Consider the following 14,332-nt stretch of genomic DNA (forward strand, 5'->3'; position numbering starts at 1 on the left):
AATCTTATCTCTACTTTTATATAAAAAACTAACTTGAAAAAATAAAGAATAGTTAAAAAAACAGTGGTAATCAAAAGAAGTTATTTTAAATTAAGGAGATCCTACTTAACACGTTCAGCTCCGTCGCTTTTTTGAAGAGAAAACAGTGGGCCACTAAGATGTATTCATGTAAACTAATTATTTTAAAGTACCCTTTAAAAAGTCATTTATAATAAATATGGGTACAAAAAAAATTAATTTGGTCACAAGGACAGAAAATGTGTTGGTTGAATTTAAAAAAAATAATAATCTGATTGAGAAAAAATATAATTATGAACCTAGATAACTAACATAAGTAATTATTAAATAGAAACAACATTAAGAAAACAAACTAATTACCTAATTTTCAATTTATTCATGAAAACGTCTAAAATAATTTTCTAAGCTCAATCCTGGATGTTCAGGTCACTCCGCACAATAAAACAATGAGTCCTTTCTTTCTTTTTTAGTTTGCCAGCAATATTTTCCCCGTCGTTACATTATCTGTTAATTTGTCTCGTTACTTTTAAATAGCCGTAGCCGCGTTCTTTCAGCAAATTTTGTTTAACCGAATGATCTCATCGCACACTCAGCAGAAACAATTTATAGACCTAGGCCGATAAGATTTGTTTATTTAGATTCCTCCAGACTAAATTTTAATGAGAAACCAGTTCGGCTCTAGCAGTCGAACAGTACGGACGCGAGTCAGCAAAGTGTGCTTAGGTGGGGCTATTGTCAACGGAGCTTTTCAGCTCCCGGTGGGTAAGACACCGAGTGTGGCATAGGCATTTTGTCTTTCATATTAGCGAAAAGCGGATGCGAGGTTGTTATTAAGTTAAACCTCGAGGGGTTGCCTTTATAGGCTCCTCGTAGGAGGCTTTTAATAGCTTCGCGTCTGCGAAATATAAGGGTTCACCTCAGTGGGTCGACAGGTATGACACTGTAAGGCTTAGTTTTTTGAAATCTAAGTCGGACAGAAACGGCCCTTGCCTCTGAGGTGAGAGAAACATCAAGAGGATCCCTCCCTGAGAAATCAGGGAGAGAACTACCGTGAGGTTGCTGGGACGACACCCAGGAAAACCGTCAGGCAGCGGCTTGGCGGGAAGACAAAAACAGAGTCTTCTGAGTAATAAACTCCAATTAGCCTCTTGAACTTATGTTCACTGCCTTACGGCAAAATGAGTGATATTCCCCCCCAAAATAGTGTTGTCACGCAGGTGACAACACAAGAAGCAGACGACGATGACAGGCCCCAGTCATCCACCCCCTCCGTCGCAATAGCCATCGAATTGTACAATAACTTTACAGCAAACGCTCCTATTCGCCCGAGTCCGAGGATGAAAAAATCAGCGAAGACGATACGGATGACACAATATCATTATCCGCAGATGCCAACACCGACGAAGCACTGAACGCCGAGTCGGACGAACCACTGAACGCCCAGTCGGACGTAGCATTAAACGCCGAAGCCCCGCCCCCACAGGATGAAAACAACGTTGAGATGGAAGCTCCATCGAAACAATTAAAAAGACAGCGTGCCCCTGAATTTGACGAAGATGAAGAAGAACGGAAAAAGGCCAAGGAAATGGAAGCCAGAGAAAAGGCTAACGAATTAAGTAGGTCAGTCAATGAACTGACCGAACAAATGAAAGATATGAAGAAAAAAATGAGAGCCAGAGAAGAAAAACTTCTTACTCAATTAAATGAGTTAAGAAGGGAAAACCAACTAAAAGATCGGGAAGTCAAAAGACTAACCGATAAGATCCTAGAGTTAATGGATGCATTAACACAACAAAGAAACGAGGCAAAACTCCAAAGAGAGAAAGCAGATACCATCCAGGAACCACCACCAAAAGAGAAAACCGCCAAGTCGAATTCGGCGAAAAAAACGAATTCGAAAAAAGCAACAAACAAAGAAGTCATACCCATCATATCTAGTGATGACGGTATGGATATAGAAGCAGAAGAAGACTGGCACACCACCGGCAACATAGAATGGAATACCGCGCCCTCTACGTCTGGAGGCACAGTAAAGCCAAAAGAACTAAAAGAAACGGAGAAAAACGAAGCAGGATGGACAAAAGTCCAAAAGAAAGAAAAAGCATAAAAAGGCACCGCTACTGAGAAATCAACAAACAGTAGCGAGAAACCTAAAAAATCTTTGAGTGTTGTTGAACGACAAACTCAAAAGATTCAAGAAAGGAACGACGAAGCGCTCACTAAAGCCGCAAAAGACACTCAAAAAAGAAGTGAGCAAAAGAAAGCCCAAAAAAACTTGGAGACACAAAAAGAATCCCAAGTTGACAAAGAAACCGACGTAGCCCCTCAAATACCTGCAGAGGTTAACGTCAGAAGACCTAAACCTCCTGCGATCATCTTAAAGACGGTCGCAGAACATCAAGCTATCCTGCAAAGAGCGGCGAAAACAGGTATATTCTCCGACAACAAGTTTGCCAGATCTGGCAGATCAATCGTAATTAATACGAAATCCAGGGAAGACTACCTAGGAGTAGTCAAAATCCTAGAAGAACATACACCGAAGGTAGAGTATATTGCCTACCCAATAGACAGTGAAAAATTAAAGAGGGTAATATTAAAAGGGCTATCCGCAAGCACAAATACAGAATTAATTCTTAATGAATTAAGACAAAAAGATGTTGACGTAACAAGAGTCAGCAATATGTTCTCAAAAAAAGAAGGTAAACAAATACTGCCTTTCTTCATGATCACCCTCAAAGAGGATGACGTACAAAAAATAAGGAAAATTACAAATTTGTGCTACATGAGAGTTCGTTTCGAAGACGAATTCAAAATAACGAAGGACACCCTACAGTGCTTTAACTGCCAGGGATATTATCACAGTTCAAAGGCTTGCCACTGCGTCTCCAGATGTGTGAAGTGTGGTGAAAACCATCTAAGCAACGACTACGAAAAGAGCAAGGAAACAGCCCCTAAATGAATTGCGATCAAGCGCATACGGCCAACTATAGAGGATGCTCAAAAGCTCCTAAGAAGAAGACCCCTGCCCCCGTAAAACCGGCGAGCAAACCGATTAAACCAGCTACAACATCCACGGGCTTCAGCTATGCACAAGCCACCAAAACAACCTCAGAAGAAGCAGCTCCTACGATGCAAGACGCTGCCACACTTATTGCTTCATTTCACACGGAGTACAATAAGAAGATGATGGAGATGATGTCCATGATGGACAGGGCAACTAAAATGATGACTGCATTCGGAGAAATAAATCGACAATGCTAGCGAACCGTACGGAGGATCTACGCATAGGGTCCTGGAATTCCGGTGGAATTTTCCAAAAACTCAACCTTTTGGATGAGATGATCAACAGATTAGAGCTCGATATCGTAGCCCTTCAAGAAACCAAATTAGTGGAAAGGAAGAAAACCAAATTTCCAGGCTACGATATCTACAGAACTGACCACAGAGCAAGATCAGGAGGAACAGCCATACTAGTTAAAAAAGGCTTAGAACACGAACATATACCAACACCAGATGGACTGGTGACAATGGAAGCCACGCTAGTCAGATTAAAGGCCAACAACGAAACACTAAAAATAGTGTCAGCTTATGTCAGACCTAACGATTTGATATTCGATGAAGATTTGAGCCTAATCCTCGACACAGAAGAGCCCACAGTAATTATAGGAGACCTTAATGCGAGATCTCCCTTATGGTTCGACAGAGCGACCAATAACAACGGGAGACGACTTTGCGACCATCTCGAAAATAGACCAAATACCTACGTGATCGGACCAACAGGACCGACCTGTTTTCACGGACAACTCCCTACACATCTAGACATTGCAATCCTACACAACGTGGGTCAACAATATGAGATACACTCTCTAAATGAAGGCGATTCGACGCACAACTTAATCGTCCTGAACCTGGGTGCAATAGAATTAAACTATTTGCAGCCCCACCAAAAGAAGATAACAAGCTGGCCAAACTTCAGAAGGATTTTTAGCGAGAACATCGGTAACATCCCAACAATAAACAACATCACGGAACTAGAAGATAGTGTAACCAAACTAGAAACAACTATAAATAATGCTATCGATGCCAGCTCAAAAACCGAAACAATTACTAGACAAAAAGGAAGATTCGGAGATATAAGTCACGAACTACAAAACTTAATAAAAGGAAAAAACATGAAAAGAAGAAGAGCCTATCGCACTAGAACTCTAGAAGATAAAAGGATTGCAAATGAGCTTGATAGGGAAGTTAAAAGACAACTACGAGAACATAGAAGCGAAAACTGGGACAACTATATCCAAGAATTAGACCCAAACAAATCCGCCTTCTGGAAATTATCGAAAATACTCCGACAGGACAAGAAACCCATACCTCCCTTACACGGAGAAAACGGGATTGTTCATACGGAGAGAGATAAAGCTGAAGTCCTAAAGGACGAACTAGAAAGGGCATGCAGAAACAACGAAAATCCCAATGAAGACATAGACTTCGAAGAAGAGGTAGAAAGAACAGCTAGAAGATTAAAGAGAAGAAAGGGTAGAATAGGAATAACTCATACATCTCCTGATGAAATTAAAGAGCTAATAAAACTATCAAACGCCAAAAAAGCCCCAGGACCTGACAACATCACAAACAGGGCACTAAAAAACCTACCCAACAAAGCTATTGTCTACATAACGAACATAGTAAACAACATGCTCAAATTAAGATATTTTCCAGACAGATGGAAGGAGGCACAAATAATCATGATCAAAAAACCAGGGAAAGATGGCACTTTTCCGCAAAATTATAGACCTATCAGCTTATTATCATCAATAAGCAAGATAGCGGAAAGAGTTATATTAAAAAGACTAAACGAAGAATCGGAAGCACTAGGCACCATACCAGAAGCACAATTTGGATTCAGAAGCGAACATTCATGCGAACTACAAGTTCTACGTTTCACCGAATTCACAACTAAAGGATATAACGAAAAAATGTACACGACAACAGCATTTCTGGACGTCAGTAAAGCATTTGACAGGGTCTGGCATGATGGACTCATATATAAAATGAACACCATGGGATACAGCGAGGCGATGACATGCCTCCTTGGATCATACTTAGCCAACAGAAGGTTCAGAGTTTGGACAGGGGCCACCCTGTCCGAAGTCGGGACCCTGGAGGCAGGTGTGCCTCAGGGAGCTGTTTTGTCGCCTTACCTGTACACCATCTATACGGCCGACACGCCAAAAGAACCAGGATCCCTGTTGAGTCTTTACGCTGACGACACGGCAATAGCTGTTAGCTGGAGAAATCCAAATCATGCAGCTAATCATCTGCAGAGAGCACTTAACAGATTCGAAAGATGGTGCACCAAATGGAAAATAGCCATAAACCCAGACAAAACACAGGCTGTAATGTTTAGTCACAGAAAAAGCGTACCGAACCAAGAATTAACGATTGGAAACACCCCAGTACAATGGACAAACGAGGCCAAATACCTAGGAGTGTTATTAGACAAAAAACTCACTTTTACGCAGCATATTAATCAGCAAACGTATAGAGCCAAAGCGCTGAAAAGTCAGCTCTCATCGCTTATTGGTAGAAGAAGCAAGTTAAGGTTTAAAACCAAAATCAGGATGGCGAATAGCATTATCCTGCCAGTCCTCTCGTATGCCTCCGCTGCGTGGGGACACACCTGTAAAACTAACAGGAAGAAAATACAAACAGCGCAAAACCAATTAATAAGAGACGCCCTGAATCTACCAAGATATGTACCTCTGAGAAATTTATACAGAGACTCAGGACAAACAAGGATTCTTCACACAATGGACAAAAAGGCATACGAACTTTTCAACGGACTAAACAACCACCCAAGTAGCATGTTAAGAGAGCTGACTAACTACAACGCAAACACCAGGACGGTACACAGAAGACCTAAACAGCAAATAGCCGGATATAGGGTCCCAAACGAATAAATGAAGAATGAGATGGTCGCAAGGACGTCTAAATAAACGAATGCAGTCATCAGAAAAACAACCAACCAAAAAAATCCTTCTCTTTTAGGACTCTGGCGAGAGAATACAGGTGCCAAGGCACTTAGATAAGGACACTATACACCGGGGTGTGTGGAGGCCGTATACACCCTGCAATGCACACCCCAACCCACCCACACATTAGTGTAAGATTTTAGTGTAAGAAAAAAGGGTAAGAATTGTGCCGGCATATCATAGTCCCATCGCCAAGGAAGACCCCCATAATTAAAAAAAAAAAAAAACGGTTGTTTTTCTTTTAAATTCAGTTATTTTAAAGTCAATTTTTGTCATTAAACGTTTTAACGTAAAATTCACATTTATTTCCATATAGAAGACCCCTCAGGCCATCTATATACCGCTGACGCGGATTAGGCCCTTAAGGCGGATCGAGTGATACTGATCCTCTCGCGACACCCGAGCACTGAGGTCATGTGCGGCAAGCATGGGCTCAGTGGCCGGACACACATCGGACACCCAGCCGGCGAGGAGAATAAAATTTATTTTTGCCAAATCGGCGGCTGAGTGATCGAGCACACACTCTTTCCGGACATGAAGTCGACAGCTCAGGCTGTCGACTCCATGGACGGAACACACGCTATTTTTCTTTTTGTTTTAGGGACTCAAGTCCCGAAGTGCAGTTAGAGTAAAATCTATAGAGTCAGTAAAGTAATTAGGGAGAAAAGCCTAGATGTGGCTACCCCTACAGTTAGGTGGCATAACCACAATAATTAAAAACGGTAGTTGTCTCATTACCCAAGGCAACTCTAGTAACTTTCAGATCATAAGCCTCCTCACGTATGTCACACGATGAGGAGGGGTGGTGGAAAAACCTGGGGGTCAGATAGGTACCACTTCGACTAGCGAAGTGTGACCGGTTTGATCTTCGGACATGTGGATCCCATGCTTAGTATGGTATACACATGTTCCTAGAGGTTGGGTTGATCGCTTAGCGTGATTGTGTGTGTGTGTGTGTGTGTGTGTATAATGAGAAAAATTTGAATTATTATCGATACGATATTACTGTCGGCGTCGCAATGCAAGATTATTTTTATGATTAGAGGGCGGCTATTCTCAAAATATGGACAATTAATTTCAGAGCGAAGAAGTCGTCTGTTGGAAAAGAATGTACAAAATATATTTTTTTTACATTGTAATTATGATCTCTGAGCACATGTCAAATGTGTTTTTTTAACGAATATTTTGATTCGGTTTGTATGTTTATGGTATTGTTTGTATGCGCATAAGTCCAGTTTTTCAAATTTTTATTACATATTCTTTTGCGTCTCATAGAGTCTTTAAGCATATACCCGAACTACTATAGTCGCTAAAACCACACTCAGTACTAACTGCAAGACGCAAGAGTCTCGCAGGCTTAGTCTTGTTCTTGCTTAAATCTTGCACGGTCAGTATTGGTCTTGGTCTTGCTAAAATTAGGCGGTCTTGGTCTTGGTCTTGGTCTTGCAAAAACGCAAGAACAAGACCAAGACTGCAAGACCAAGACCGATTTTGGCCAACACTAGATTATACCATCGAATCTATCGTCCGTTTTTCTTCTTCAAGTACCATGTGCTTTCAGAACGTTGGTTACCATCATAGGTATCTTAATTTTATTCACTGCCACCCTAAATAGCATGCTCGTATCAATACCATACCAATCTCGCAAGTTCTTCAACAATGAGGTTCTTCTTCGTCCGGGACTGCGTTTGCCTGCTATTTTTCCTTGCATGCCATTTTGTAGCAACCTATATTTGGGACCTCTCATTACATGTCCGAAATACTTCAGCTTTCTCTGCTGCTCTCTCTGCTCAAGGCGATTTATATCGATTTTATTCACAGTTTAGGACTCGACACCATAAAGTAAGACCGAGAACACGCAGCAGCGAAGTAGGCGGAACTTCAATGCTAATTTTAGGTCTCTGTTACATAACACCTTGGACATCCTTCTAAAAGCCGCTCTAGCCTGTGACCGTGAAAATTTTTCGTAGCCGTAGCCGTAGCCAGAAAAGTCCGCCGTGACTTTCTGCGTTACAATTTAATTGTTGTCCAAGGTAAACGATTTTATCAACTTGTTCAAGTTTGATATTATTTACATATATAGACGGTTTTATATGCTGTTATTTACTTATTACGAGTATTTTGGTTTTCCGTATGTTCAGATCCAGACCTGTCGCCCTACAACTCTCAACGACACTATCAAGTAGTGTTGGAAGATCTTCTTGACTAGAAGCTACTAGTGCTGTATCGTCCGCATATCGCAAATTATTGATGATTTCACTATTCACAAGTATTCCTTCTTGTTTTTCAGAAAGTGCTTTTCTGAAAATTCTTTCGGAGTAAACATTGAAAAGCAGAGGTGACAAGAGGCATCCCTGCCGTACTCCTCTTTTATTATTAGGAGCCTGTGATTCCACACCATCTACTAAAACTGATGTTTGATTCCAATATAAATTTGCCATTATTCGAACATCTCTGCCGTCCAAGCCAATGTCTTTTAGAGCTTCGATCAATCGTCCGTTCACGATCTAAAATACTTTTCTTTTCTAGATGAGTTTTTATTCTAAATATCACTTGATGTATATATACATCGCTAAGAGGCTCTGAATATAATCCGGGGCATGGGGCATAAAACTTGTACAAGTCTGCGTTTGAAGTATTCAATAATACTAAAAATAGTCTACAAAACATAAATTTTTTCCTCATACTAAGTGCTCTATTTGTCTTTCATGAGGTGGGCTCTCGTACTATTGGTATCAGCTTATGTATAGGATGAGTAGTTACTTTTCCGTTTGACTTTTGAACTGTTATGACTTTTGTCAAACCTTTGGCTCCGGGATGTGTTTCGATTATCTTCGCTAGTGGCCAATTCCCTTCCCCGGCGAAGTATCGTCCTTTTTTATTATCACCACTTCTTCTTTTTCTAGGTTTGTGACGGGTTTTTGCCACTTATATCGCTGTTGTAGATTTGACAAGTAGTCATGTCTCCAACTGTTCCACTCTAAAAACTCTATACTTAGTAAACCTGAATTTACGTCAATTGGGAGCTGATATAATGACTTTTGGCAATAAATTTATTATCACAATAAAACAATTATTCAAAAAATAATCAACTGTAGCAAATCAAATAAATCAAATACAAATAATTTTTTTATTTTTACTTACTTGCCGCATCCAGTCTTTTTATGCCTCTCCCCGTTGGTAGATAAAACTTCTGTATAAAATATAACTTGACTAGCAAAAATATTGAAGGAAAGATAAATAATTTGTTAACGGAGATAATTAAATACAGTATTCCCAAAAATGTTAGAGTTTGCTAAAAAATAAAATATCAATCAGATCAATTTAACCATACTCGGTTTGGAAATAAAAAGAGCAGTTTTTATATTAGAAGATTAGAATAGTATTTACACAGAACTATTCAAGGCAGACATTCTATCTACAATAAATTAAATAGATAATAATATTATATAATCATATAATAATATAATAATAATATAAATTTCTTAAACATCATTTATGGAAACAACGCAATAATTCGTCACCTTGATTATACGACTCACCTCCTTTTTCTTCAAACAATGTGCAGAATCTGTAACCATCCCTTTATCTCAAATAATTAATGTTTCTTTTAATTAAGGTTTACTTCCCTTCCTGTCCTGGAAATTGGCTTCGGTTACTCCTATACTTAAAAAAGGAAATAAACTTGATTGCAATGATTATCGTCCATTCAGCCTGGTTCGGCAAGATTATAGAATCAATTATTTTGGTAGCTATGTCTAAGGTTCTTCTTCTAGAAAATATTATCCCTCACTAACAGCATGGATTTATCAAAGGTCGTTCAACGATCACAAACTTACTTCATTGTATAAATGATTGGTCATTATCTTTAAACAACCTGCATCCTAACGATGTAGTCTACTTACACTTCTCCAAAGCTTTCAACCGTGTTCCAAAAACGTCGTACTAGCTAAATTGGATCACTATGGTATCCCCGGAAAGTTAAATATTTGGATTCAAGATTTTCTATCCGACAGATACTTCAGGGTTCGTGTTGGGGACGATCACTCATTAGATTAGCCAGTCAAGAGTGGAGTCCCACAAGGATCAGTAGTTAAATCGCTACTTTTTTGTATTTACACTAGTGATCTAACCTACATGTTCTTCAACACGATCTTGATGCAATATTTAAATTGTCCTCTGAATGGTTACTTTCGCTTAAAATTGAAAAATTCGTCGTTCTACATATCGGCAAAAATAACCCATCACTTCTTCTTCTTCAAGTGCCATCTCCGCGACGAAGGTTGGTAATCATCATGGCTATTCTGACCTTCGAGACACCTGCTCTGAACAATTGCTTCGAGCTGCAACCAAATCACTCTCTCAGGTTCTTCAACCAGGAAACGCGTCTTCTTCCTACGCTTCTCCTACCCTCTACTTTTCCTTGAATTATGAGTTTCAAGATGTTGTATCTTTCGCTTCTCATCACATGTCAGAGATATTGCAATTTCTTTTCTTTTGTTGTATTTTCCATTTCCCTCTCTCTGCCTATTCTCCTTAACACTTCTGTATTCGTGACTCTATCTACCCATGGAATCCTTAACAATTTTCTAAATGTCCACATTTCAAACACGTTAAGTCGATTTATTGTATTACGGTTTAATGTCCATGATTCAGCTCCATAGTAGAGTACATTGTGTACATAGCATTTAATTAGCCTTATTCTGAGGGCCAATGTCAGATCTTTGCTGCATAAAATCTTTTTCATTTTCACGAAGGCGGCACGTGCTTTTTCAATTCTGACTCTTCTTTCTGCAGTATAATCGTTATTTTCTGTGATTATCGTTACCAAGTAAGTATATATTTTTACTTTCTTTTAAGTACGTTTATTGACGTTTCAATTTCAACTTCAGAAATCGTTCTCAAAATAATGTAATAATAATAATTCTCACCAATGTTTGTATTTTGAGAACGATTTCCGAAGTGGAAATTGAAACGTCAGTAAACGTACTTTAACCTTTAATTGTGGCTTATTCCCATTTAAATAGTAATCACTAATATCCATCTCCAGCCTAGCGTGTATTCTATTATGGATGATTTTTAGCAGGGTTTTTAATGTATGTGACATTAGACTGATCGTTCGATAATCGCTACATTCTCTGGCATTTACTTTCTTTGGTAGACAAATAAATGTTGATGTCAGCATTTCACGTGGAATAATTCCTCCTGTACCATCACTACCATACTTTATTAATGACCATCACTTAAACTCGGTAACCTCCCACAACGATCTCGGAGTGATAATTAATAATGACTTAAATTGGTCTGATCACATAGTAAGTGTCCGTATGTAAAGGTGCAAACTCGAAACTGTTTGTGATCTAATGATTTACAGGGTGCAATAAAAATGCCACATGATATGTAGCAGGAAGAGCAGCAAAGAGGAAGTCATGGCTGCGAAATATTCGAGACTGGACAAACATGACTGTAGACGAATTATTCCACGTTGCAAAAGACAGAGAAGCTTTTAAAAATGCGGTCGCCAACCTCCGTTAATGGGGACGGCATAGGAAGAAGAAGAAGACATGTAGCACTTCTCAGTAAAGACGGATGGGCAAAGAGATTGGTGGAATACAGACTCCGTTTAATAAGAGAAGCTAGAGAAGATCACCAAAGCGATGCACAGACGCTATACGGAGAACAGGGCATAACTGGATGCAACTTGCGCTAAATATAATTTCCTGGAGGCGTACGAAGAAGGCTTATATCCAGCTGTGGGCGTAAGAAACTGAATGATGATGAAAATAATGGACAGAAAACAGTGAAGGTCAATAAACAACAATTTTGTGACAAAACTCATAATACCTACTTACCCTAAATATTTCGTATGTATTCAAAGGAATAACTTCATCCATAGTCATCAGATCTTTAGAAAACCTGTTCACAATATTTCCCACAAAGTGCTTGTCGAAAAAGCTCATGAAAGCGTTTACGACGGATTTTAACATTTTGCGATGCAGATTTCGAGAAGCTCTTATAGCAAAGAAGAAGTTCATGTATATTCTAGCAAAGGTGAGTATTACCATCACTACTATCAAAACTGTATACATCAAAAGATAATTGTCTCTTTTATTTATGATATTGATATATTCTTCAGTGTCAGTTTGATTTGCGAAAGTTAAATTTGTAATACTAGGTTCCAGGTTTACCCTAAAAGAAAAATAAATTTAAAATATAATATTAAGAACATCTCTATTATATGTAGTAATACCCCAGTCAAGAAAAAAATACTGAAAAATTTTTATTCAGATATTTAAAGGTTCTAAAGGATATATGCGTGTCAGCTTTTTAATGTCGCCTTAGAAAAAGTTGTACGAAACGCTAATTTGGATAGCAGGGGAACAATATTTAATAGATCAGTCCAAATTCTAGCATATGCAGACGACGTGGACATTATAACAAGAACCAGGGCGAGAACTGCGGAAATCCTAACCGAGCTAGTAGCAGCAGCAGAACGAATGGGGTTACATGTAAATCAAAATAAAACCAAACTCATGGCGACTAACACAAACACAAGAGCTGAAAATGGTGACGCAAATTTAATCATCAATGGGGAATCATCAAATTTAATCATCATCAAATCTGAGGAAATAAAAAGTCGAATAATAATTGCAAACAGGTCTATCAAAGTACTTAGCTAACAAACGTCTGTCTCAAAAAACTCGTATAAGGCTGTATAGAACACTGATAGTCCCCGTTCTCACATATGGATCAGAGGCATGGACGCTAACTAAAACAGATGAATCCGCTCTATCGATTTTTGAAAGAAAGGTGCTACGCAAGATATTCGGAGCGGTCTGTGAGAACGGAATATGGAGGCGTAGATATAACTTTGAACTGTAGAATATCTACAAGCATACGTTTGGTGGTAAAGATATTACCACTATAATTAAGCGAAACCGCCTACAGTGGGCAGGACATGTAGCCCGGGCCCCTGAATCGAACATGATGAAAACGATTCTAACAGCGCAACCCGTGGGAATGAGAAGACGGGGTAGACCAAAGCTGAGGTGAATGGACGGGATAACACAAGATGCCGAGAAAATCCGAGTCGGCAACTGGAAAATGCAAGCAAGGGACAGAATAGAATGGCGTAGAAAGCTTGAGAAGGTCGAGGCCCTCTAAGGGCTGTAGCACCAAGATGATGATGATAAAGGATATATAAAGGATCATCTTAATTATCATCAACCTGTATGCGTTTACTACTGGACATAGGTCTCCATCAGCTCTTTCCTTTGGTCTATGTTTTGTGCGACTTACATCCAGTTATTGCTAACACGCTTCAGGTTGTCAGTCCATCTAATTGGTAAGCGTCCTCTGCTCCGTATTGTTTCTTGTCTTGATCTCCACTCGACAATACATTTTGTCCATCGTTTGTCTGACAATCTGGCAATATGTCTTGCCCAATTCCATTTTAGAGACGCGATTTTTTCGATGACGTCTGTTGTTTTTGTTCTACGATGTATTTCTTCGTTTGGGATTTGGTCTCTCAGAGAGACACCCAACATCTGCCGCTCCATAGCCCTCTGAGTCCCGCCAATCTTATTTACTACCTTTTTTGTGAGTGTTAATGTTTCCGCTTCATAAGTGAGCACACGTAACACACATTGGTCAAAGATTTTCCTTTTGAGGCATATGGGTAGATTCGATTTAAATACATAGTTTAATTTACCAAACGCTATCCAGGCTAATCAGTTACAGAGCTCACATTTCTGATTATCTCTGTTCAACCGAATATTATGTCGTAAGTACTTATACGATGTAGTCTGCACAATATCCCCTCCATTAACAGCAATATTTCGATTTAGCACCAGACTAGTCACTATCTGCGTCATTAATATTGCATCATCCATACGATCGGCTATAAGGACGATGTCATCTGTAAATCTCAAATGACTGAGCTTCTCTCCATTTATGTTAATACCATACCCGTTCAGATGTGCCTTCTTACAAGTATGTCCTTAAAGCGTCGTGAGTAGCTTTGGAGATATGGTGTCTTCTTGCCGTATTGCTCGCTGTATACAGGATGTGTTTGTTTCTTGTTTAGATAGTCTTACGCTAGCTGTGGCATCTTGGCTGATATATTTGATTATGTTGGTGTAGCGATGGTCTATTTGGCATTCTATCAATGCCTTAACATTTTCTTATTTCTTACGGTATCGAATGCTTTCTCGTAGTCGACAAATAGTAGTACCAATGGTTTTTTGTAGTTAATATGAGGGATAGCTGATCAGTGATGACGTATA

The 14,332-nt window shown here is 39.3% G+C and overlaps 1 protein-coding gene across 1 annotated transcript in view; it reads right to left on the reverse strand.

Moving 5' to 3' along the window:
- LOC140449784 (ATP-binding cassette sub-family C member 4-like) overlaps positions 1-14,332 on the reverse strand; it is a 104,302-nt gene that overhangs the window by 51,708 nt on the left and 38,262 nt on the right. The window contains exons 7-8 of the mRNA XM_072543129.1: positions 11,900-12,236; positions 9,192-9,342 (exon numbers count right to left, since the gene is read on the reverse strand). Of these exons, the coding sequence (XP_072399230.1) occupies positions 9,192-9,342; positions 11,900-12,236 (488 nt within the window). The remainder of the gene's footprint in view (positions 1-9,191; positions 9,343-11,899; positions 12,237-14,332) is intronic.

The sequence above is a fragment of the Diabrotica undecimpunctata genome, chromosome 9 (assembly GCF_040954645.1).
Source record: "Diabrotica undecimpunctata isolate CICGRU chromosome 9, icDiaUnde3, whole genome shotgun sequence".
NCBI lineage: Eukaryota > Metazoa > Arthropoda > Insecta > Coleoptera > Chrysomelidae > Diabrotica > Diabrotica undecimpunctata.